The following is a 27316-nucleotide window of genomic DNA, read 5'->3' as shown; positions in this document are numbered from 1 at the left end:
GCAAACTCTAGTCCCTTGCCTCACTGCAAGTGCTTTAAGTGATGGACCATCATTCCAGCCAATGTCATCCCTTGTCATTTGTCTATCTGCTGCAATGCAACGCCATGATTTGAAATGCATTTTCTTCCTTGTTTTTCATTCTGTTTCTTTTTATTTTGTGTGGGCAAGCTGGAAATTCTTATCTCCTATCCCAATAGTGAAGCATGTTAAATGTGATTTCAAAGACTATTTAAGGTTTTACATTCCCTTCATATATAACTGTCATTACAAAGCCAATAATGTGATGACATCCGACATGATACCATGAACATCTGCCCAATTATGCAACTTTTCTATAGAAAGACAATAAAATAAACACAAAGGTATAGGTAAATATAAGATCTTTTATTAACCAAACTTTGTTTTTAAGATTATAAATGATACATGAACTTTGTGAAAACTTGAGAATTACTAAAATGTTTTGCTTAAAGATTCTCATTAGATTCCAATTCCCCAAAGCAGCTATGTTAATTTCTTATTATGCAAATAATGGCATACATATTTATCTTATAGAAATATTATAGTTTACTTATTTTCACTTTAGTTTGGACTTACTGTCCTATCAGCATACAACAATTTTTTTAAAATTTCACTCTTGAGATCATAATATCATATGATATCATTTCCCCGTTCCCTTTCTTCCCTCTAAACCTACCCATGTTCAACCACTCCCTCTTTAAAATTAATGGCTATTTTTCATTAATTGTTGTTACACATATCTACTTATATTTTTCTTTTTTGTAGTGCATCTACTTATATTCTTAAATAGAACCCACTCAGTCTGTAGACTGACACTCGTATTTAAGGTTTCAGAAAACAAAAAGATTTTTAATAGTTATAGAGTCACATTATATTGAACTATTTTGATGTAGAAAAAGCCTTACAGGTTGTTCCTACTTTGTGAACTCATAAATACTGCATTCAGTTATTAATCTAATATAATAAAACTTCTAAGAGTACTTCTGTTGAGTAAATACTGATGAGACACAAATGGACTAAATGGCAGAACTTGCATGAAAGGTGTTAGGTCAGCATGGCCCCAATGCACAAATGCTCAGTAATTCCAGGTTAAAAGTCAGATCTCACCTTTGTGGCCAAAGATTTAAGTTTCCCTAGTAGTGATTGTTTGTTGGAGTATACAACATCCTCTTCGTTATCTTCTCCTTCCATGATAGCACAGCTGTCTGCAGCTGGGAGCTCACACTCTTTCGAGTTAGTCGTCATTACTAATTTAGAATATTTGTATTCCAGCCTAAGCAGTGGTAGAATAAATAAGTAAGTAAATAAGCTGGTCATTTACAGTATTAGTAAAATCATATTTATTATAAACATTCATATACTGGCTTCCAAAATACTCCCGATAATACTGTATAGTTTCTCCAACAGCAAATTCCTCTCACCTGTAGCTGTAGCTTTAAATGTTCTCATTTATCAGCCATAAAAATATTCCCCAGGATGTCAGAGAATCAGTTCAATACCGTTATATTTTACCACTTATTTTACATTGACCTTACTATCCAATTATAGGGAACATTTGTAAGACAAAGAAAAGCCTTGAGGTCAGGATGCATTTCCATGACGTATTAATATGTCAATACCAAATCATTATCACATTTTCTAAAGTTTAGATTATAAAGATGAAAATATCAAGCAGGTGATTTGCTTTTTATTGTATCTCTACTTCATTTTTACTTTCTCTCTTTACTTATGACTTCAGATGTTATAATTATTCCTAGAAACTAGAACATAGATTCCCCACAGCCCTCTAAGTTCTACAACTTTTCCAAAGATTCAGGCCATGGAACAGACACATGCAAGGGTTGAACTCAACGTTCAGAGCCACTGTCTTTGAGACCTGAAATAAACAAAGATGATATTTGCCTGTATGCTTTGTCTGTTTCTTTGAAAACATCTTTGTACAAGAAACCAAAAGAGAAAGGTGGAACAAGAAGTTAGATTATGTCAGAGAAAGAAAAATAGGCCCATCTTCCAGTCTCAGCCCTGCTCCTATCTGGGTAATTTAGAGACTTTTTCACTTTTATAACAAATGACTAATTCAGTGGTCAGCAATGCTCCATCCACTTTCAATTATTAAAATAAGAATCATTTATTCTCCCTACTTTCTCAAATATCTTGCCTATACCTTCCTCACCAGAAGAAGAAATGTCTTGTGGCACTGAGAGAATGGACAACTTACAATAATTAGGACTGAAATTCTCACAGCATAAGCAGATTTTCTAGTTCCTATAAGATCATCCAATGAGGTTACTTACTTTTGATTCTTTTTCCAAAAGTAGCACGTTAAAGCCACCAACAAAACGGCTGTGAATGCCCCCACACCAGCTCCCACTTTCAGCCAAAAGTCAACTGTTTCACAGGTTGATAACTTTTTCTCAGGCAAAGTAATTCCTTTAATGCACCACTTGGGTTCGTTCCATACATACAATGTTTCCTTTTAAAACAAATAAATGAGACCATAGATGAGATTAGAAATGAGAGTAGGATTGAACTGTAAAAGCTAGAATTGGTACTGGGTCAACTTATCACATCGAAGAAAAGAGTTTTGCTAACTTATGCTTATCATAAGCATAAGGATATTTCCTATTCAGTTAATATTAAAGAATATCTAGGAAGACAGGAAAGATATATAGAAAATAAGTAAATAATGAATTAAAGTGCAAAAATCAAACAAAGACATGCACTGTCACATTAGAGGGGTTCACGACATGCTAAAGAATTGAATAGAAACCATTCCACTTTGGCACTTTGAGCTGTTTTCCTTAAATTTTGATGATTCCAGGGTCATCACTACTATACCAAGCATTCTCACCAACCCTAAGTAGATGATTCAATTCCTAAAGCAATGTCAATGTGCCCTAAATAGCAGTGACAATTAACCAGTGAACAATAAAGCAGATACATGGGGTCTTACCAAGCATTTTAAAAAGTAAAGTGATAAAATGAGGCAGATAAAAACCAGAAATCATAGTTCAGTGCATTCTTCCTTCTATAGCTTAGTATATATTATGACCAGTAGCTATTTACATGATCTTTAAATCCAATAACATGGAATATTATGTTTTATGTCTGGCTCACCATTAAATTTTCTGGTGTATGCTATTCACTTTATCTACACTCCAACAAAAGGATCAAGCCATGTTTTGCTTTATGTCTTATGTGCATAGACACATTTGTACTATTAGTTATGAACTAATATACAGGATGATGGTTTACTATGAGGAGAAGTTTCAGTCAGGTTTCATATATGATCTTTTCGCATGTTTTTTTAGAAAGGATTATTAGTGATCCTGTGGCTTTTAGTTCATGACAACTGTTATCATTCTTATTGAACTGAACATCAGTAAATTACTTTTGAAATGGATGACATTTTTATAAGAGTGAGGAGTGGGAAATGCAGAGGCACACTTAGGTTCACCATCACCTAAATGTAAACCAGAGTAAATGTAAACTCTAGCACATGTGGACCTCATCTGAAATACATCCTACCAACACCACCAAAAAGGTTTGTGTGAAAGAATAGACAGCTTTATCAAGTGTGTATGAATGAGAGATGCATTAAAAAGTTCCATTGTCTAGTGGTTATATTCTAAGCATCTCAAGAACTCAAAATCATAATGATATATGTAAACCCAAAATGCCAAACTATTCAGTCAGCTCCTCAGGTACTGTCAAAGAAAGAATGTAACTGGGGAAAAGTTCCTAGTTACTCTGAAACTATTCATTAGAAAGCCTGATCCAATCATCTGATCAGGTATCACCAGGAACAGACAGACAGCTGACACAGCAACTGGACGGTTCCTTCTTCCAGCACAGAAGGGGATTTTGGAACAGGATTAAGATAAATTTGGTGATAAATTCAAAAGCATTTCTCTTACTGATAACACTGTATCACTTCAAATCTTTATTACTGCATAATGTTAGATATGATGCTTAACACATACTTAGAACCAGGTATAGACTTTTAAGATCTCAATTTGATAAGAGTACTTTTCTCACAAGCCATGGAGGCTTTTTGCTTCTTTCAGCTATGTGTAAAAGACTTACATTCTGTAAATGATACACATCTGTATTTGAAACACTTACAGAATAGTGGAAGTGCATGCCCGGTCAATACAAAGTGGAAAACTGAAAAGAACAGGGAAGGAAATAGGACTGAAACAGTCCTTAAAAATTAAATGTTTAGAATTTTAAAAGATACACACTGAAGTATTTTTTTGCAATCATTATTTTTGTTCAATTTTGAAGCTTTAGCATCCAAAGAAATCTGTTTATTCACAGACATGGGAATAGTAGTTGACATCTGTTCAGGATGCCTGTAAAGGTTAGTCCTCACCTGAAGTCCTCTCTTGCAGGCTCCCTCGATTTCATGGAAGTCATGTTCTGTGCACAGAGGGCAAGCCTCTGCACTCTCCCATAGAAAGTAGAATGCACAGCCATCACAGGTGCCAGCTGGGCACTTGCTGAAATGTTAAAGAAACAGCAGCCTTTTTAATGCACTCAATCCATTCCAATCCATACTGAAGTTCCCAAAGCATACTGGGTAATGTTGTGTTAATGTTGAGGAAACATTTGTAGAAAACAGAAAATGTCTAAAGGAGCTGAAACTAGAATGATAGCCCTTCATGCTACCATTTTGGGTGGCTAGAATAAAACAGACAAATAGTGCCAAGTACAGGGTGGATGTGAAGAAAAGGGAACCCTCGTACACTGCAGACAGGAATGTGAATAGCCCCTCTACTTTCAGAGAGTCTTACATTTCTTCAGACAACTAAACATGAAAGTATCATATAATCAGGCAAGTCTGCTCATAGGTATAAACCCAAGAAGAGCAAAATGTATTCCACACAAAGGTTGGTAATGAATGTCCACAGCAACATCACTCAGAATGACTAATAGTGGAAACACCCCAAATGTGCATTGGATAAATAGATAAGTGTAATTGTCTGATGGACTTTTACTTGGCTATATAAAAGAATGCAGTAATGATATATGCCACAATTTGGATGAACCTTGAAAATACTATGCTAAGTGGAAAAGCAGTTAGAAATAATATGTATTGCATGATGCTATCCATATGAAAGTCTAGAATAGGGACAGAGAACAGATGGTTTGCTGATTAGGGTTTGGAAGAGGGTTAATATACAGGAAGATGTTCTATGGGATGTCATTCTGTACGCTGCAAATATGTGTTGCTCTGATTGGTTGATAAATAAAATGCTGATTGGCCAGTAACCGGGCAGAAAGTATAGGCAGGGCAAGAGACGAGGAGAATTCTGGAAAGAGGAAGGGCAGAGTCAGGAGTCGCCAGCCAGACACAGAGGAAGTAAGATGACAAGGCAGGACTGAGAAAAGGTGCCAAGGCATGTGGCTAAATATAAATAAGAATTATGGGTTAAATTAAGTGTAAGAGCTAGTCAGTAATAAGCCTGAGCTGATGGCCATGCAGTTATAATTAATATAAGCCTCTGTGTGTTTACTTGGGAGATGTGAGTGGGAGAGATTTGTCCAGGCCAGCCAGTCAGGACACAGGAAAACTTACAACACAAAGATGAGAGTCAAAGGGTTCAGAGACTCTTTGAGAAATGATGAAAATGATCTAAAATTTGTTGTGGTCATGACTATATACTTCTATTAGGAATTTGAAGAATTACTTGTGTATGTATCTGTGTGAGTGTATCTCTCTCTCTCTCTCTCTCTCTCTCTCTCTCTCTCTCTGTGTGTGTGTGTGTGTGTGTGTGTGTGTGTGTGTTCTTTCCTACCATATTGATTTCAAGAATCAAACTCAGACTATCAGGCTTGGCCACCACATGGCACCTCTATCCACTGAGCCATCTCACTTGCCACAAGCTGTTTTCTTTGAAACATCAGGAGACAGACAGATAGTAACTGAAATAAAAAGCTTCTGGAAATGTTTCTTGAAAGTCAGAGCCTCTAAGCTGAGTCTAGAACACTTAGGAGGAGTAAGACAGAAGGAAGTAAAGAACTTCCTATCAAAGGGATAAAATGGCTTGATGAACTGATAGAAAATCACTCATCAGTCACTCTTGCTGGACCATCCAGGGCAAAGCAATGAGGACTGTTAGGAGGCAGAGCCCTAAGCCTCAGATGCCAAGTGGATTATCGCTCCTATCAAAGACAACATACCCTGGGGAAAGAATTTGGGGAGAGAACCAGGGTCTATTACCGCACGAGAACAAAAATTTCTTAAGTGAACCAACCAACCATCAGGTCAACACAACACTCTGTGCTCCAATACAATCTTGGGTCTCCCTGGACTGATGATGACTTAAAGGGATAACAATGTAGACCTGGGGTAGATGTACAGAGCAATCATAGGCAGAACCTAAGTGACTACTTTATGAATCCCTGCTTTCTGTTGTGTGAGCCAACTTTGTCTTGCTTCTTTGACCAAGGAACAGATAAACAGCACTGACTCTAAATTAATGTGTAATTGCTGTATATATTCCAACTGAACCAGAATCTATCTGAAGACGTTCTGGTATAAACAGCTATTTTTTATGAATGTGCAAAATCTAGAGACTATTCTCCTAATTTGTCTATTTAACTTCTAGTCCCTTTAAATCAGTCCATGTGACTAGAGGTTTTCCCTGCAGCTTCCTTCTGACCATGGCTAATGCTGAGCATAGATCTCCTGAATATCCATTAGCTAAAAGATAGATACAAAACAATAAGAATAAAAACATATGCTCCCTTGTAGTAGGAATCTTAAAAGTTCTTATTAATAAAATCAAACCCGAGCCGAGTTATTGGGGTCCATGCTGGCAGATCAGAGAGACAGAACAAGCCACAGCCATCTCACCCCGCCGGATCCTCAGCTGGTCCTGTCTCCCCAGACTGGAGGCCTCCTAGTCCTCATCCGGAATGGGTCTCAGCTGAACCACTGCTCAAAAGCCTGAATGCTCAACCAGCCACATCTTAACCAGCCAAAACCTTCTAGTTTCTGGCCCTCACGCCTTATATATCTTTCTGCTTTCTACCACCACTCCCTGGGATTAAAGGCTGGCTTTCTGGGATTAAAGGCGTGTGTCACCATGCTTGACTATTTCCAATGTGGCCTTGAACTCACAGAGATCCAGAGGGATTTCTATCTCTGGAATGCTAGGATTAAAGGTGTGAGTGCCACCATTTTCTAGCCTTTGTGTCTAGTGGCTGTCTGTTCTCTGACCCCAGATAAGTTTATTAAGGCACACAATATTTTGAGGAATACAATACCACCACACTCCCTATTAAAGGCCTTAACATAAACTGTATTGGTATGTTAACTGTACACATTGATGGGTTTCATAAAGATATATCAATACAATAGCACTTTGATCATATCCCTCACCTTCCATTTTCACCCCCTCCCAAATATTCTCTTTCATTCCCCTTGTGGTATAACTTCTCCTTTCTTGTCATCCATTTCTATAATCTTTATCTACATAAAATTTAGAATCTAGAAATAAGAGAAAAGTATCAAATGTTTATGTTTGAATCTGAGTTATTTTGCTTTGAGTGATGATCTCCAATTGTAGCTATTTTCCTACAAACAACTTAATTCTGTTCTTTGGGGCTGAATCAAACTCCAATGTGTACATGTATCATGATGTTTCCATCTTGGATAGTGTACATAACACTCCAACAAATGTAGATGTGTAAATATCTGTGTGGTACATTGACTGTCATTAAGGTGTATAACCCTGAAGTGGTATAGTTGAGTCATATGACAGTTCTATCTTTAGTTTTTTGAGGAACCTCTATATTGATTTCCATAAGTCACTGGGCTAATTGATATTCACAGAAAAGTGAATAAGGATTCCCTTCTCCATACATCTTTGCATTCATTGTTTACTTAGTGATAGCTATTCTAACAGGGGTGAGATATAATTTCAATGTAGTTTTAACCTTGCAGTGACCTCATGGCTAAGGGTGTTGAACATTATTTCATATATGTATTGGCCATTTGTGCTTCATCTTTTGTGAACTGTTTGTTCAACCTATTAACTAATTTCTTGTGAGGGTTCATATGGGTGCACATGTGAGTGCATGCATACAAATGTCAGAGGACAGCCTTAAGTGTTGTTCCTCAGGCACCACCCTGTGGGAGCCCACAAAACTTCCTAGTGAGATCTGAGCTTGCTTTACATGGCAGGGCTGCATTTAGGGGATGGCTTGACCACGTGTGTGGTTACCAGGTGTTTGGGATGGTCTGCACTTGACTGTGATGGTGTGGTGGGCGGGGAGAGTTCTTTTGCTCCACCCCTTGGCATTCCTTTAAAAGTCCTTTAGCAGAGCTAGAAGCAACTGATGGGTTTTGACCCAGGCCTTCCCGAGGCTATCCTATGTTTCTGTCTCTCTCCTCTATATTTCTATCTAAATATTTTTCATTTCTCCCTGCTCAAGAGTACCCTGGGGGGAAAGTGGGGGAGGCCCCCACACCATCCAGTTTACTTTGAGCTATGGCAGCCCAGTGTTTTGGAGTTCTCCATGTAGGTTAGAAAGACTGGCTGGCAAGCCCCAGATACCTGACTGTCTCCACCATCCCAGTGAAGTTCAAACTGTAATTGAATTCCCCCTTTTCATCAAACACAGACTTTACTTCAAGGTAAAGCCCCACTCACCATGTGTATCTCCTGTCTCTGTGCTCTGTATGGTCTCACTTTCCCCAGGCAGATTTCAATGCCTAAGGCTCTGATACGGCCAACACATTTGCATTTAACTTGACAGCTGGATATTCTTGTCTTGAGCTGCCTTTCTATCAGTTTGAGTATATATGTGCAACTGAGTTCCAGTTCAGGTCAGTTCCCCTGGACTATATGTGTTGTTCTGTAGTTCTTTGGAGAACCTGCACTTAGTGTGGAGGAGGGGGCATAGTTTTGGAGTGTGGAGCTATAGAGTCTTCTCCTCTTCCTGGCGGAGCGGCTAGATTCAAGTCTCTCTTTGGATCCACTCCTGCCTTGTCCCAGCATAATAGGCCATGCTGCAGCCAGCGCCACTAAGTGGCTTCCCATTGCTGGCTTCGTAATCTCTTACCAAAATTTTATTTTTGCTCTTTGTTCATGAGATTTTCCTTTTGTTTATGGACCCAGAGTAGGGGAACTAGGGGAGAAGGGGGATTCTCCACTTTCTTTACTGCTTTTCCCAGAACTCCAACTAGAGTCTGTTGTTTCCTTTACAAATCTAACAGTCAATTTTTCTGTGTTTCATCTAGTGTTTCCCAGCCCGGTGTTTGCTGAGATCTTCCTATGCTTTTCAGGCTCCTCACCTCTTTTTGAAGTCATGGGATAGATGAGCTCTTTGAGATTGGTAGAGATGTAAGGAAGCAGTATGTGTCCCATTCTTCCAGCTTCTCTCATCCTCCCCTTTAACTGTAAATGACATTGTAGTGACCCCCAAACAGGCAGCAAAGACAGAGTCTGTGCTAGATCATCAAGGGGTAAGTAACTTTCACATTGAACAGTTGGGTCAAGGGAGCACACATAAGGCTGTGGATGCCTCTATCCAATCCCAGTAAAGATTATTGTTGTACAGTTTTGGCCATAAGAACCTTAAAAGCTCACTGGGGAGGGAAACTGGGCAGTGTTTCTCCCTTCGAGATCTTCAAACTCTTGAGAGCTTTTTTAAATCTCTTTCCCTTTATTAATCCACTTCCACTCTGCTCACTCCTTGTCCCTGGTTCCATATTCTTGGGTGTGAGACAAGTAACTTAGAAGCTGCTGGATCAGAGTAACTTTGGTGACCACTGATCATGTGGCACCCTAGTTCCCTGAGTCAAGCTCACCAAGAGCTACAAAAGTCTCTATTACACTCAAAAGCATGTATCTATATATAATTCAAAACTGTATTTTTATAGATGCCAGCAAATTTTAGTATTCTTGGTTAAGTAAATACATTCCAAGACATCCTAAAATATAAGCACAAAAAAGTCTTTCTGAAGTGTCTGTGTTGCAGATGAGATATATCTAATGTAAATGCAGATAAACAATCCTTATGTAATGCAGTAATAGAGGCCTAGTATTTTTTGTCAGGAATAACAATATTAGTAAATTTCTTTTCAGGAAAAAAAAAAACCCTTAGTAATTAGCTGCTTTAATTCACCTATTTGTGAAACAAATAAATGCAGACTAATAAACAGAGGCTTGAAATAAAAATAAATACAATAGGTAAAGATATACCTATTAACCACCCTCCTTGTGTTCTTCTAGGTCAGGAAAAGCAGTTTTTAAAACTTTGAATGCCCAATTAGAAAGAGATTCCAATATAACCATGATTTTCCATTTTTAAAGTAATTATTGTTTCTGATCATTTAGCAAAAATTGTCCAGCTCAAATCTCTCCTCCTCATGTTATTTTCTGATTTCTCTTTCCAGGAAGGGTGAGCTGTGGGACGACCAAACTGTTTACCATGGGGTAGGGAAGAGGACAGGGAGAGGAGAGTAAGTCTGCTAAACCTTGTAAAGAAACGTAAACAAAATGATGGGGAAAATTAAAGTTGCAAAACTTCTGACAATAATGCAAGCTATAACTCCAACTGAACTTTAAAATGACAATTCTCCTCCTTCCCCCACCTCGTTTCTGTAATCTGTCAGAGGCGAAGCTGTGCTTCCATCTTCACCCGACGGTTCTGATGCATAAAAGGAGACAGCAGACCCAGCAAGCTTAAAGCACCAAAGATTTATGACTATTAACAATGTAAGTCTATTTCTCGAGAACTGACCGAACTGCAGACACTACAGAAAGAAAAAAAAAAAAATCTAGCCACTGCTATCATTTATAAGACTGTCATTGTGTATTCAAATCACCTCTCCTTGGTAGATTTGAGTTTTCTTTAAGGATACACCTAGGTTAAATGCAGTTTAGAACCAAGTCTATAACCCTTTTGCCCAATGACTCTTTACTATGTATGGCGCCCAATTTTGATTCTTTGCTATAAATTGAGTGTCACAGTTCAAATCAAGCCTTCTCTATGAAGTGTGCCAGGGTACATAGTCTATCATCTGACCTGCTGTTGCCGATTCCTCTCAGCCTCAGCATCTGCTGAAACAGCCTTTCTCTGTCGCAAAGCCTGGGCATTTGGAGAAGGCTCTCTTGTGTTGGACCCATAAAATATGGTATCTTGTCTCATTTTTTTTTTATATGATAAGTGTGATTGTATATGACTATGTCTTACACGATTTGGTCTGTTATAGCAAAATGCATTAGCTTGAAAAATATCAAATTTATTTTTTAGATGTGTAGAGGCTGGGGAGGCTAAGCTTACAGTACTTCTGAGTGAGGGCTTGCCCTCTGCTTCACAGATGGTGCAATCTCACAGTGTATCCTCACATGGCATTACAGGGAGCTAGTTCGTTGGGGTACCCCAATTTCATTCATGTCCTCAGAATACTGTATCCTAACTGCCTCTCAACACTACCACTTTCTAGTAGCCTCAGGCTGGCTTTTAGCATTTTAATGCTACTTTAGCACATGAATTTGGGGGACACAAACTCTCAGACCTAACCACCTGAATTTGAACATAGTATTTTTCACTTATGACTCTTAGATTCAGGGACACAAAGCACACCTTTAAGGACTCCCCTTTCTAAAGACTCATCCTAGATTAATTACCATAAGTTGGTGCTTGTTCAAGGTCAGGGACACACTAACTCCCTCCCTAGTTTCTTTTCTCTGCAGATTGTTTCCTTAGTGGGAAGAAATTCAGTTTTATTTTCACTATTTCAAAATTGTTCTAAAAATGTATGAATGTTTTGTGGTGTGATTATATCCATCACTTAAGATGGCTTATTCATGTTTGAATTGTATGATTTTGGCAAGTCTGAATTAAAGGTTTTTCATTTTCAATCATTGTTTTTTGAGTATGTTCAAATGTTCATAAAGCTTTTATGCGCATCAGTACATTTCTGTTCTAGGGACATATTTGGCCTTAATCTCTTGCATTATCTTACTTTTCAGACTTGGGTATCTATTATCTTGTGAAGATTCAGAGGGAAAAGATAAGGAATTCATTTAGTCTATCTCTAACTCTTAATTTCAAATGAATAGATTTTTTTGACATTAATAGGCCTTTGTTGATGTCTCAACCAAATGCTGCATTAGATTCCAATAAACCTGATGACTTTGATATAAAGACTAAATTTGAGCCTGTGGAATAAATCCCCGGAGTATTCAACTCTGAAACACAGTCAGGGCAGAACTGAGAAGCATTCCTTTGGTGAGATGCAATATCTTCAGAGGCCATCTTGATAATGAAATGAGTTTGGATTCTGCAAGAGGATTTCACAAAGCAATTTTAGGCTGACTGATAAACAGCTCAAGCAGTTGAGTGTGTTCATAAACTGGGAGGAAGGAAAGAGGGAGACGATGATGCTTTCACGTGAACATTAATGATGAATGTTTAAAAAAGGCAATTCAGTTCAGAGAACATACCAGGAACATGCAGATCTGCTGAGCCCTGCCCTGGGATAAAGCAGCTGTTTGCTTCTTTATTTACCGTGCTTCTTGACAAATCATTTTCGAGACACTGAAGGAGGGTGGCATTTTGAAAAGGCATTATGTTATGGAAGAACAAGAGCCATTAGGAGGTTGTTCCATCCCAACTTGGTTGGTACTCAGCAGCTACACAACCTCAGTTTCAGTGCCTCCTGCAAGGAGGACCTTCCAGATCACAACAGACCCGTCATCAGAGCCTGCTTTCTAAGAAGGCACGTGTGTAATCTTTTTACTAACTCAAATTTATTGGATCGTTGAAAGGGCAGTTCTCAGACACAGTGCTGAGGTATGCATTATCCCTAACAAAAGATTTGACTGGAGATTTAAGAAGCCAGCCAATAGGCTTCTCAATGTAGATTTATTTAGAGCTATTAGCAGTCCTTTGTAGAAGAAATTTAGTATGTGCCCAAGCAGCAAACTTCGTTAGAAAAATACCTCTCAGAAGTCACCGAGGCTGTCAGATTTTATCTGCCATGGATGCTACACTGTCCAGTTTTCATCTAGGAACCACATACATATATTTGCCAGATCAAGCAGACAGGTTGAAGTTTCTAATCGCAGATGAGACCCAAGTCCAGGTAACATGTTCCATCTCAGATCCACACTTAGCAGAACTCCCTGCTTCTCCCTGTCCAGACTTTTCACTTCACAGGTGCTGAGGGTCTTTAGGATGTCATTCTGACCACCAAGATTCAAAGACCCAGATGACATTACTAATACTGAAGTCACTTTTGCCTGGTTGGCCAAGAATAGTTCCTGATGTACCAATATGGTCAAGGTCTCACTCTGAGATTTCCTGGTCAGTAAGAGTCATCTCAAGAGTAGGTGTCTGGTTAGCTTCTTTTCCTTGGAGATTTTAAAGCTTCCAAAAAGATGTAAAATTATTTTTCTGTTAGTCAAAAATCTTTATTCAGCCCTGTACCTAAATAAATAAAATAAAATAAACCTAATTTGGGGACAAGTTGCTTTTTTTCCTGTTCTGGTCCTTGGGCTCCCCCTTGTGCCCTGATGGGAAATTCATTCAAGAGAAAACTGAAGGTCAGCACTGTGTGGCTGGGACTCCTTAGCTCCCTAGAGCCTCTGTCTGGCAGCCTTAGTGTACATCACAACTACAAAGGAATTTTATCAAGATCTGGGTGAAGGACTCTGCCATGAATACTACGTTTTAAATCAGCTTTTCAGAAGCCCAAGATGCAAACAATGACAACAGAACCTGTCTCTGGAGAGCAGAGCAAGTAAAGCCTATGCCAAGTACGTCAACAGAAATGGCCCTCCAATTTTAATATGCTTCACAGCTGCTCTCTGTTTTCAGAAATACTCCAGTGCTCAACACCCAGAGACTCTGAAATAAATTTTAACAACAGATATTCTGAGGTTTCTGCTGCAGGCGATCCTGAGAAACCACAGTGAACACAGGAAAGTCCCCATAGAGGTAAAGCTTGCTGGAGGTAAAGACAAACTTCACATCCTCATGAGATGCCGTCTTTTAACACCATGAGGCTATGTTTTATTTATGGTAAGACATCAAAATGTATCCTGGCAGAACCAGAGGATGGATTATTTTCTTCAGGCAATGCCAGGTCTTTAGGATACCATCTGCTTGAGTCAGAGATCTGGAGGAAACTTTAAAGCCACCCAGATGGACTCTGCAGGCCAGATCCAGAGAGGTTAGCTCTCAGGAGGGCTATAGTAAATATAACGAGCACAAGAACTCAAAAACTACCCAGAGGAACACAAGAGCAAAGAGACAAGCTTCTGTGTCGGGAGTCTTTGCATGTATCTTTCCATAAAGACCCTGCTGTGGTCACTCCAGCTGGGAGATGATAGTAGGATGCCCTGAAGTCCAAGAGCATCCATCTCTCCCTGTTCCTCTATCTACCATCTGTACCTCTGTTTTCTCATCACATTCTTCTCTCACCTTAAATAGGTGAAAGAAATAACTAATTGACCTATGCAAACCAAGAGATGTAGCTGGTGAGAAGCGAATGCTAGTGTGCCTGTATATCCCCCAAATAAGCCAAAATTACTATTACTGGTGTTATTATTGCTAGAATATACAGTAGTTTACAGAATAGAACAATGTTCTCTAATCTATGTGTAAGAGAAACAGGGCTTTAAAATCTCTCAAGCAGTAAAATTACAAAAAAATTAAATAATTTTTAAATAGATGGTTTTGAGTTGAATAGAGAATTGATAAGCAAACTATTATCAAAAGGTTCCTTAACTCTAACAATATTAAACATGCTGAACAATACATTGAAAATACTGAGACACTTAAGTGTTCCTTGTGGAGAAAATAGGCTATATTCAAATTAATGGTTTTTGGAGCCTAGGAGGTATGTTCTAGTATTCCCACCAAAAATTAACAGGACATATCAAATACAGATCACAGAGAGCTGGACATCAATGTCAATCAATTGAATATTCTGCATTATGTTCTACAGGTCAGGTTTACCTTGATGAGTCTGCTATATTTACTCAGAAACCTGAGCTTGAAAATGGATCTGAACATTGTCTTCAAGACCACATTCTCTTGCAGAGAAAGGAATCATGACTCAGAGAGAGGCTAGATTACTAAGTCCAGGGACTTAACACCCAGGCAGTTAATTGTTAATTGTTGATGTAGTTCTAGGAACCAGGATCATTCCTAACCAATTAAAGAAAATAAACAGTGAGAATAAATACAAGAATACAAACAGTGTAATTAGTTGTTTACTGCCTAAATCATTTTGAAGAGAGTCAGACACTGAAGACGAAAGGGACAGGGGATGTCATTAAAGAGCCTGGAAGGCAGTGACATTGACAAGAACCTATTCATTTAAGCCATGCCCCGGCATATCCCTACAACAAATGCACTGGTTCTTTTGTTCTCTTTCTGTTTTATTTCCATAAGAATATGTTTTAATAGTAATTTTCCATACAGCTTTGTGTCTAAAAAGAAATTCAACATTGAATAACCACATAGTAAAAGTGAATACCTGGGGACTGAAATCACACCTGCACCAGGTCTCATGGGATTACACCGCATTTTCACAGCAGTCGATCGGCCATTAATACAAGATGTGGTGGCCGTGGAAGACCTATTACAAAGCAGGGACTAGATTAAAGATCAGATATGATACAGATGACCAGGACAAGGGCATCATGTACAAAATGGCTTTCCTGCTCCATGAATAAACAAAAAGGGGAAAATGTGTTAAGGGTTACTAATCTGTAACTTAATTCAAATTCAGTGTATTGGTTTTCACTGACTATGTGAAGTAGACAATTTTCCTAGGTAAAATGATGGCCTATCATCAAGGCATTTAGTGAAATTACTATACTTCTAATCACAATTTAAAAAAACTTTTTGAAAAAACAGGGGTCAGTCATACCAAAACATCAGGCTGGTGTTTTGATGTGTGAATAAGGAGTAATTACTGATTAGGCCATAAGCCAAAGTCTCCTGATTGCTTAACTTCAAAGAATGTGTGTGTATTTGTGTCTGTGTGTGTGTGCATGCATGAGTCCACACGTGTAAGTAAGAGTAAGGAATCATATAAGACTCTCAAAATGTTCCACATTTCTTTACTTTTTGCCAAGCCATATAATGCCCACATTTTTATTATCCATTAATCACAACCTGCCATGCCAGAACATGGCAACATCATATTTCTTTCATCACTAGGAAATTATAACCCAGAATAAGAACTGAAATCTACAGATTCAGATGTATGAGATCTTTATTTAAAAAAAATAGTCACAGGGAGAAATACTTTCACTTACTTATAAAAGAAATGCACATCTGGGATTTGGCTTGGTGACACTGGGAACATATCTTCCTTAATATTAACGTTTTGCAAGGCAGCGTCAACCGTGACTCCTAGACAACATGACAAGAAACTCTGAAGCAACAGGAGAGAACTAGGTTTCCTTAGTGTCTGCATATCTGAGTACAAAATCACTTTGCTTTGACAACCATTCCAGAAATATTGAATTAAGGCATCCCTTGTAAGCATAAGGACCTTTCCAACATCTCCAGGAAAAAAGATTCCAACCCTCAGCCATGTGATCTAGCCCCCTTCACCACCCTGGGTGTTTTGTTGCTGTTTTTCTAGAATCTGTATGATGTAGACAGTGATTTAGATGGTTTCTAAGGTCCCTTCTAGTTCTAAAGTTTCAAAATCTATTCCAATATTGTGATCTCCTTTTCAGTCAAGACAGGGTACTCTGCTAATATAAGTTTTGTTCACCTTCAATACATACATGTTTATTTCACAAAGCCTGGTCTTCCATGCCTGCGGTTCAGGCAACTTAACTGGCTGGGCAGTTACAATGAAACTATAACCCCATCCACCCACCAAAAAAGGGTAAAATAACACAGAAAACTTTGCCTAATGCTTTCCAGGAACAAATACCGAATTTGCTTAAGCAGAAAGACAAGGTTTTTCCCCTTGTATGGGTTAAACAGTGGTAGAATTAAACTCTGGAGCCGAGTCTGGTAGCTGACCTTGGTGATGAAGCTTGAAGTTCAGTACATTTGGAGTCCACAGCAATGTTCTCAGATCAGGCCTCACATCACGAATTCTAGCCCCTTGCCAGAAGTTATAATGAATTTGATTCCTAAGAACCACTAGGGAACTGGATTCCTCTTAAAACTTTCCTATATTATAGGATCTCAGACACAGGGAACAAAACTCAAGGTTTTCACCTTGGGTACTTAAACCCTTCTGGCATGAGATGAGGCAAGGAAACACAATGGTACATATTATGACTTAAATGTGTTTGCTATTCTCTGCTTTTTAGATTTTTATAAAGAATTTTAATTTTTATTATATGTGGGAGGAGTTTATGAATCCGTGTGGGTACACACATCCACGTGTATGCGTGAGGAGGCCAAAGTTGACTTGAGATATCTTCTACCGCTCTCTATCTTATCTTTGACCTAGAGTCTTTCACTGTGCCTAGATACCAACCACTTCTGATAAACTAGATGGCCATCAAGCTCTAGGGACTTATCTTTCTCTAACAGCACTAGAGTTTCAGGCATGAACCACACACCCAGATTTTACACAGCCATTAGGGATCCAAACTGACGTCCTTACCCTTGTGGGGCAAATACTTGAGTCATCTCCCTGGTCCTATTTTATATTTAAAATTATTTTCTCTTAAACTAAAGAATCTGAATAAAGAAACATACTCTCATAAAACATTATATTAGATAGGATTTCATACAGAAATCCAGAACCTTCTTGTACTCTAAGATTGACCAATAGACCTCACTCTCATGGAAATTTTAGACATTTTTCAAAATGACAGTTTATTAGTCGGCAGGCTTTAATGTTGTGTGATGAACACCAGCATGGTGACAAGTTATTGTTACCATAAAATAAGAATAAGCATATGCATGCTTGTATTAACCAAAGGAAACTTACCTAAAAATGTGTCTGCCAGAATGATAGACTGAGATGACAAGGCTGCCCGGAAGCCCTTGCTTTCAGAAGGAATAATAGTTGACTGGCATACAAATGCTCCAAGCAAATTGGTGTAGTCATCTGAGCCTGTCATCACTTCCTTCACTGTGAAGTCTGAGATGTTGTTGGTACAGAGAGCCATCTTTCTCCCCTAGGAAAGCAAAGTCACAAGCGGAAGGTTCATGGGAGTCAGTCCTTAATCCGAATCTCAGTTAGCTTGTGAGTATCATCACAGGAGTTGCTTTCTCCTCAGCACAGGGATCCCCATTTAATTGTTCTGGGTGGTGCCCAGGCATCAGTCTCAAGGAACTTCCAGTCTTCAGTCAAGGGTGGGAGTTAATGAGGTTATTCTAGACCCACAGGTACTCCCACTACAAGCATCATTTGTTTTGGATGAAAGCCATATAACTCCAGAAAATAAATATCATCTAAGAAGTGTTCACTTCATAAGTTTAACAAGGCATTCGAGGGATACAGCAAACTGCTGATGAAGATCTGGATGCCAAGGAAGAAACTCCCTCTCCCTTCTCCTTCATGATTCTAGGTGTGGTTGAAGAAGGCCTAAAATCCATATTGCTACAGCATCCTAGGGCATCTGCATTACAGACTCTTGGTCACTGCAGATGCCTTAGTAACCTACTTTTGGACACAGTGCTATATCTGTTTACAAAATAATTTGAGAGAATACAAGAGGTTAACTCTTCAATAAGAAGCTAGCTGTGTTTCTATAATGGCTAATATACTTCAGGCCACTGCGAAGTACTATAGCTTGCTCCACACTTTCTACAAATAAATGTAAAAAGTAAATTGGAAAGCTATTTTATTGACCTGAGAGTATATACAACAGACAAGGAACATAAATAGTTCTCTTTCATAATGCAACTAGCAATTCTAACATATAAATTTTCTCCCTCCACAAGGCTTTCTCATCACAAAACAGGAAAATTATATTTTCACTAAATTGTTGTAACCAAGAAAATAGCTGGGGGAAAGTACTCAGGAAAAAAGGAGGAAATGGCAGAGCCTAAAAGAAAACACGTGAGAACAACAAAAATGTTGGGCCTGGCTCATATCTGCAGCATATATATAGTGAGTTCTAGGCCAGCCTGGGCTACATAGCAAACTCATCACAAAGAAAACAAAATGAAAGCGAGAGGATGTTAAATAGGACAGAAGGAATACACAGTAGTAATACAAAAATAGGACTGAAAAAATACAATAGACAAAGGAATTAATCTCATTCACTGCTTCATATAAAGGTGTTTAGTATGTATGCCTTAATTGAGTGAAGAGTGCCAAACCAACCCAGTGAGTGCTGAATCACCACCTATAAAGTTAGGCCATTACAAGTGCACTGTCTTAGTTAGGGTACTATTGCTGTGGTAAAATGCCATGCCCAAAAGCAAATTGGGGAGTTTCTTTCATCTTAAAGCCTGTTGTCCATCCCCTGGTGAAGTCAGGGCAGGAACAGAGCAGATCATTTTCTTAGAAGCAGGAACTAAAGCAGAGGCCGTGGAGAAGAGCTGCTTACTGGCTTGCTCCCCATGGCTTGGTCAGTATGCTACCCTATAGAACCAGTACTACTCAATCGGGGCTGAGCACTCCTGAACCAACCATTAGCCAAGAAAATGCTTGAGAGACTTGCTTATGGGGCAATCTTAATTGAGAGTCCCTCTTCTCAAATGACTCAAGTTTTTGTCCAGTTGACATTAGCCAGCACATTCAGATAACAAAACTTATAAATATCCCATTTAAAGACTTCTATGGTAACCAGGTCTTTTTCATTTCATTTGAACAAGTTTGTCCCGGCATGTCATAATGATTATGACTATATATATAGGAGTCAATATAAAAGAGATATGAGAAAAATGTTTTATTACATATGACATATTTGCCTTGGTCAATGGTATATATGCTATGCATTCTCCCCGCCCCCAAACTACAACCTCACACAGCAGTAAAATACGGCACACACTGACATAAATCCCTTTAACAGTAACACAGTTCTACTTCTTCCATCCCACCAAATAAATCACATGTTCATCAGGAGAGGCTACTTTAACCTCTGACCCTGTATATCTCCTTTTGAATTTGGACAGAAATCCTGCTAGTAGTTTCCCGCCCCCCTCCTAAAAACATAACTAGAATTCATGTTATACATCAACACAGCCAGATTAAGGAATGCTGAGAACTAGCATTTGGGGGAGAATTGCAAGGTCATTTCATAGGAGACTGGCATGTGAGCTGCTTGCCTGAGGGAGGGAAGATCTGCCTTGAATGTGAGCAGGTGTCATTAAACTGGCTGGACCCAGATAGAACCAAAAGGCAGAGGCAAGAATTCCTTCTTCCTGAGCCTGCCTCACTCTCCTCCTACCACAGACATTAGGACATCAGGCTCTCTGACCTTGGGGCCCCAGGACTTAGAGTAACAGTTCTGTTTTCAGCTATATCTTATTCTGAAGCTTTTAGACTTGGGTTCAGCCACACGAGAAGCATCCCACCAAGGTGTCTCATTTCCAGATCGCCTATCATAGGACTTTTCAGCCCCCACAATTATATGCATCAATTTCTCACATATCTCTCTCTCTCTCTTTCTCTCTCTCTCTCTCTCTCTCTCTCTCTCTCTCTCTCTCTCTCTCTCTCTCTCTCTCTCTCTCTCTGTGTGTGTGTGTGTGTGTGTGTGTGTGTGTATTATTTTTCTATCCTGAGAGGATCCTAATACAATAAGCTTTCTCAGACCATAATACCCTACCTATATTTAAAAAAAGAATGAGATCAACACACTTAACCACTTTTATCCCTTCCCACTTCCAGGAAGAGAGAAGAGAGGGAAGGACTCAATGTATTTAAGCCATACTTATAAGGCTTGGAGCTCAGCTGATTGGATAAGACTCTTTGACAATCTAAGAACCTGATGAGACTGCCCTGGTAGAGAAGGCTTTTATTATGATAGGAAGTAACAGAATTTCAAAGAAATCTCCATACATGGCATTAATTGTTGATTGCCATGGAGATGTTATTAGTCATTTAATCCAGAACATATCTTAAAACTGAAGTACAGATCCATCCCACCCAGACATCCGGAACTCACCTCATGCCCACATAAACTGATATTGAAGAAATGGAAGTATTTGGTTCCCTTGGAGGTGAAGCTGGGGCCGTTCATTAGCGAACCCACACTGCTGAGGTTGCGGAAGTCATAGTGCAGACTCTGGTTCTCCTTTTCGTAGGAGAAGAAGCAGTCGCTGTAGCAAGTGGAGTGATCCTTACAGACAAAAAAACCAAACAGTATTTCAGGAAAGAAACTATTAACTGCTATGAAAAAAAAAATGTTCCCCAAACGTTCTAGGCATAAAAATCTTTCAGCAATTTTTGTCTTAGTTATATTTTGTCATACTAATGTAGAGGATTCCTAAAAGTTCAAAAAGTTCAGAAGAGTCAAGATTTGTTTTTAATCAGGGATATCTTCTCAGATTAACTTCTTATAGGAAGATATTTTTAAGAAATAGTAACAAATTCCTGTTGGGCCAGTTTTTACAGACCCCTTGCCCTGGCCTATACTGCTGGTTTCTTCACACTGATGATGCTGTGGTATGTGTGCTGCCTCCCACAGAGCTCCTACATCTGTATACGAGAGTGCTTGATCTTCTATCTTGGAAGTGCACAAGGTAACAATTTTTAAATTTTTGAAAACATTCTTATTTGAACACTTATTCTCATATTTTGTCACTAGCAACTAGCATTTGCATAGTATATATTCAGTGCTCACCTAATTTAAGAGAAGAGAAAACAGGAAAGAGAATCAAAAAGCATTTTTCCAGAGTCAATAGCAATTCCATATACTCCCCCACCTCACCCCCAAACAACCACAGACAGGAAGTCTGTTGTGGAAAATTATTTTGACTCCACAAAGATGTGTTACATTTGTTTATGCTGCATTTGTTTAACTATGTAAAGATGTGTTGCATTTGTTTCACCTTGCCTGCCTAAGGCACCTGATTGGTCTAATAAAGAGCTGAACGGTCGATAGCGAGGCAGAGAAAGGATAGGCAGGGCTGGCAGGCAGAGAGAATAAATAGGAGGAGAAATCTAGGCTGGAGAAGAAAAGAAGGGAAGAAGAAAGAAGAGAATAAGAAAGAAAGAGAGGAACATGCCTGGAGTAGAAGTCAGGCAGCCACCAGCCAGACATGGAGACAGCAGGAAAGTAAGATATATAGAAAGAAAGAAAGAAAGAAAGAAAGAAAGAAAGAAAGAAAGAAAGGAAGGAAGGAAGGAAGGAAGGAAGGAAGGAAGGAAGGAAGGAAGGAAGGAAGGAAGGAAGGAAGGAAGGAAGGAAGGAAGTCTCAAGGCAAAACGTAGATAAAAAGAAACAGATTCAAGTAAGAGCCAAGCTAAGACTGAGCATTCAAAACTAATAATAAGTTTCTGTGTCATGATTTGGGAGCTGGTTGGTGGCCCAAAAGAAGTCTCCAGTTTTTTTGCCAAGAATGGCTTTGGGAGATAGCCTCAACGCAGACTTACCTGGGTGCTTTTACTTCCGGGTCCACAGGGAATGCAAGCCTCCTTGCCATAGACCTGATGGATGGACAGGTAGGTGTCAGCGGGGCACTCCTGGCACTGGTTAGTTTCTTTCTCGATGTAGTGGCCTGGAGGGCAGGGTACACATGATGAGCCCGACTGCTCAGAACCAAGGGCACAGGCACGGCATGAGGATGCCACCCCATCCACTGCATTAGTGGCTGTGATAGAATAAATCTTCACCACATCATTGATGAAACGTCTGTTCTAGAAAGAGAGCAGAAAGAATGACATCTGTCTTGGAGTGACACTGTACAACCAAGTTGTGTTTATGCTGACATCACCCAAATAAACAGAATGCTCCAAACCTTGTGAATGACAGTGGATTGCCACAACCCCAGTTTATCCTTCTAAATAAAGAGCCCTTAAATCTCGACACTAGGAGCTACTTTGTACAACCATGGAATTCCGGATGTGTTGCTGCAGTTGACAGCAGGTACATCATAACTGGCACAGGCACAGAAGAGCTTTACATCTCACCTTAGCTCACTCATCTCATGATGTGGTCAAATGCTGAAGTCTGGCAGAGTGGGAAGTCCTGAAAGGTGAGGATCGCTTTTCCTCACTCATCTGCTTCACAGTGGACTCATGACACTTCTCTGTGCCTCCCCTTCCCTCTCCAGCCCTTCCCCTAAGTGATGCATTCTAATCTCTAACAAAAGCGTATCAAAAGAGCAAATGTCAAAAGATCCTGAATCCTGCTGTGTTTTTCCTCTCATGGTATAAGATTAATTAAGGTCTGGTTTTTCCCACCCTAGTGTACAATGTCACACCTGACTGCTTAATGATTTTCTTCTTGACCAAGATGAAAAGACGAAGAGGAGGAGGTGGAGTTCTACCGGTGTTCATCCTCTTATGATCATATCCTGAACAATTAGTAACAATGCCTAAAGAAAAACTGATACCTAAAGGAAAATCTGGGGGCTGGGTTCCCACTGAAAATCTGACCAGAAAAGAGAAAATGCACTATACGTGCCAACACAGCACTGAAGATACTCTAAGTGAAGAATGACCTTGTTTTCATTTGTACAGTCAATCTGTGCAGATACACAACAAGTAATAAGCCTGGGGCGAGGGAGACGGCTCAGCGGCAAAGCGCTTGATGAACAAGCATCAGGACCTGAGTGTGGCTCCCTAGCAGCCACATAAAAACTGGGCATGGCACCGCAGGTGTCTAACCCGAGTGTCGGGGGTGGAGTGTGGCAGAAACAGATATCCCGGGGGCTCTCTGGCCTGGTAGTCTAGCCAAAATAGCTGGCCCTAGGTTCTGTGAGAGACCCTATCTCAAAAAATAATAATAATAATGTTGAGAATAATTAGATGGCTTCCAGTGCTGACTTCTGATCTATATTTGAACATACAAAAACAGGCAAAGGTAGTATACACCCATGTGTATACTGCACACTGACACACACACACACACACACACACACACACACACACACGCACGCACACTCTAAAAATAAATAAGTAACAGGCCAACTAGTATTGAAATACGAAATGGAATGTTCATAGAGGGGATTAGGTCTATGTTGGCAATGAAAATCGAAGAAAGGCAATGGTTATCTCTGTTCTACCAGCCGATATACAAATGCATTCTCTCTAAAAGGAGATATTATCATAATGAAAAACATATACCCACACTAGCTCATGACCCTTAAATGAATATTAGAGAGTTCAATGAAGGAGAATAGAGTTATGAACTTTCTCAGCCTCAAAAAGATTTAAAAACAAAGTTCTAAATAAAAACAAAATTGAATTTTCTCTTAAGCTTTAACAACTGTATTTGCTCATAGCTCAGAATAAATCAAAGATTTCTTGTCATCCTACCCATTTCATACATATGTACTCTTGAAAAAATTTTGAATTGTCATTTTTTACCTATTCACAATATAATCTGATGATAGACTTCAAGAAATGTCTTCTCCAATTTGAGTGACAGTTTGTATATATCACAAGTGGGCATCATCTTTGTGTTTTAAAAGAAATAAAAAATTATAGGATCATATTGTTCTGCATCGTAACATTATATATGTGAATCTCTTGTGCACCTTCAAAGTTCTCCGTTCCCTGTATAGATTTCATAGTATCCGATGTACAGGTTATAATGATCTACATGGATATCATGTTTTCATTCTTCGACCTCATATTTCCTTCTATAGAGTTCATAATGCCCTGTATGAAGCTCTTGATGCAAGTTTACCACTCACAGTGCACTTACAAAGGGCTTGTGTTGTACCTTTAAAGGATTTATAGTCCCTTCTATACAGGTCGGAGTGTATTTGCATAGAGAATGCAGCTCACCTGCACACAGTTTGTGATGACCTCAATGGAGCTCATATCAACTTATGTAGACTACACATGCCCTTTCTTATCTCATAATGCCATGTATGAAGCACATGATGCTTCCATTTACAACCTTCAGTGTCTCCAGAAGAGATCAATATGCTCTGAATGACAATCACACCCAATGGTGGGTTGAAGAGTAATAAAATGGTTGGAACTTACATCTTGACCTTGATTAGTTCTCTGGAATGCCCACGTAAATGTAAATGTTGCATTCTTGAAGATGATATGGGTATATGCTTGCTTTTCTTTGGTTCCTCCCCATGATTCCACCACATTGGTACTTTTTCTATTTATATCCTAAAACAGTATGGAAATATTTACAAATAAAGCATAAACTCAGTACTAGCACAAATACACATCTATTATAAATATGTAGTTTTATTTGGAGAGAGCTGTGTAGGATTCATGACTATTTCTATCACACACTACCTGTTTTAACCACACAACTCTCAAAACTCCCACAAGCATACTGTCAACAAGATGAGAAAGAAATCTAAAATCACAGTATGTTTAAGACAAACACTTGGAAAACATTTCTTAGAAGAGAGAGTTCCTCGGACTCCTCATGGAAAACATCTAGGATCCGCACTAAATATAAAGCTTCCCATGTTGTAGAATATTATTTAAAGGCAAACTACTTTTGTTTATGTTACATTTGTTTAACTCTGTGAAGCTGTGTTACTTTGCCTGTCTAAACCTGATGGTCTAATAAAGAGCTGAACACCCAATAACAAGGCAGGAAGAAGGATAGGCGGGGATGGCAGGAGATAGAATATATAGAAGGAGAAATCTGAAAGGAGAAGAAAGAGCAAGAGAACAAGGAGAGGTGGATGTTGGGGCCAGCCACCCAGCTAAACAGCAAGCCATGGAATAAGAGTAAGATTTACAGAAGTAGAAAAAGGTAAAAGTGCAGAGGCAAAAGGTAGACCAGATAATTTAAAGTTAAGGAAAACTGGCAAGAAACAAGCCAAGCTAAGGCCGGACATTTATAATTAAGAATAAGCTTCTGTGTGTTATCACTTGGGAGCTGGGTGGCAGGCCCCCTAGAAGAGCAAAAACAACCAACTACATTCCCATTTGTGCCTTCTTCCTTTAGAGAGTCTAACCCTGGTTTGTACTTGCTGCAGGTTCATCTGAGTGAAGAATAAGCAGTGTCATCCCATGCTCATTAAATATTCTCTGAATTGTATCTGAGGCCCGTGAAGTTTCATTTATAAACTACTTTTACTTCTGATTTTCTTAGCTAAATTTCAGAAAATAATCATGCAGATTTGAGCTATCCCCACCAACATGCCACCATTAACATGCCTTGAAAGCAAATACAATGACTAATATAATCATATATATTTATTTAAGTTGAAAATAAAGGTAAAGTCTGAGGTTGTAAGCTTTCCTGTAGAATTCCTCATAAATAGCTCATTTCTATTAGTTATTTGGGATGGTGGAGATAGGTTGGCATGGCTTCAAAATCTGTCTCTTTCTCTAATATGGACGTAAGGATCAAAGGTATTATTAAGCAACAAATATGCCAACAGGAGATACATCTTGGGTTCACACCATAGATAACAATATGGAAAAATGATTTCCATATATTACAGAAACCTTATTACCAAATAACCAAATTATCATACTTGCCATTTATAAAATCAAGTTCATAACATATAGATGATGTTTCATTAAACATCATTGTGATTATAGGAGGTAAAATGTATTACCTTACTATAAATAATGTAACTTTACATTGTAAAAGGTTATTTGATATCATTTTATTTGTGATTTAATTTGATAACTCACAACTCCTATGAGAAAACCAATCACATAAAGACTGAAAGACGCTATCAAAAACTCTTCTCTAAGCCATATCTCTGCAATGATTTATAACATGTAAGCTTGGCATGGTGGTACCCTTGGGAGGATGGGACATCTGGATAACAAGGTTAGATCCCGTACCATGAGGAATGAACACTTGGTGAACCTTATTGTACAATTCTTAGTCATTTCTTTAGGTATTTAAAAAATATTTTAGAAAGTTCTCAGAAAGGCAAGAAAAATGGTTTTTATCCCAACTTACATAAATAAATTCAAACTTGAAAGAGAAAAATAAATGTTGAAATCTGCCTTCAATCACTTACCACCATGAAGTACAGAACACAGTCTGCTGAGCAGAGGGTCTCAAAGACAAATGTTATTCTTCCTAGCTCAGAACCCGTGGCTCCAGTCATAGAAGTTGGTGGTCTACATGACAGATCAAAATTGCAATATCAATAATGTATTCTGAATGCAGTTTGAAATAAAATTAAATCATGTGTTCTCACTAAACCGAAAATCCAGCTTGTTTGTTAACTAATCGACTGCTTCTTGAGGAAGCACAGATCCTTCCTTTCTCAG

At 38.8% G+C, this 27316-nt stretch overlaps 1 protein-coding gene across 4 annotated transcripts in view; it reads right to left on the bottom strand.

Annotated features, from left to right (window-relative positions):
• The window catches only part of Elapor2 (endosome-lysosome associated apoptosis and autophagy regulator family member 2), a 176666-nt gene that overhangs the window by 14622 nt on the left and 134728 nt on the right, over positions 1-27316 (bottom strand). For 3 of the 4 annotated variants that reach the window (XM_028862102.2, XM_028862110.2, XM_028862109.2), the window contains 10 exons: positions 27061-27163; positions 25088-25225; positions 22523-22786; positions 21093-21266; positions 17963-18152; positions 16314-16410; positions 15527-15628; positions 4394-4520; positions 2313-2491; positions 1126-1291 (listed from right to left, as the gene is read on the bottom strand). In XM_028862102.2, coding sequence (XP_028717935.1) covers positions 1126-1291; positions 2313-2491; positions 4394-4520; positions 15527-15628; positions 16314-16410; positions 17963-18152; positions 21093-21266; positions 22523-22786; positions 25088-25225; positions 27061-27163 — 1540 coding nt within the window. Of the gene's footprint in view, positions 1-1125; positions 1292-2312; positions 2492-4393; positions 4521-15526; positions 15629-16313; positions 16411-17962; positions 18153-21092; positions 21267-22522; positions 22787-25087; positions 25226-27060; positions 27164-27316 lie in introns of those variants that run through there. The other variant, XM_028862111.2, reaches the window with a different exon arrangement.

Source organism: Peromyscus leucopus, chromosome 3 (assembly GCF_004664715.2).
Source record: "Peromyscus leucopus breed LL Stock chromosome 3, UCI_PerLeu_2.1, whole genome shotgun sequence".
Classification (NCBI taxonomy): Eukaryota; Metazoa; Chordata; class Mammalia; order Rodentia; family Cricetidae; genus Peromyscus; species Peromyscus leucopus.
The sequence above is the reverse complement of the archived record's forward strand: the minus strand, read 5'-3'. Positions and strand labels throughout refer to the sequence as shown.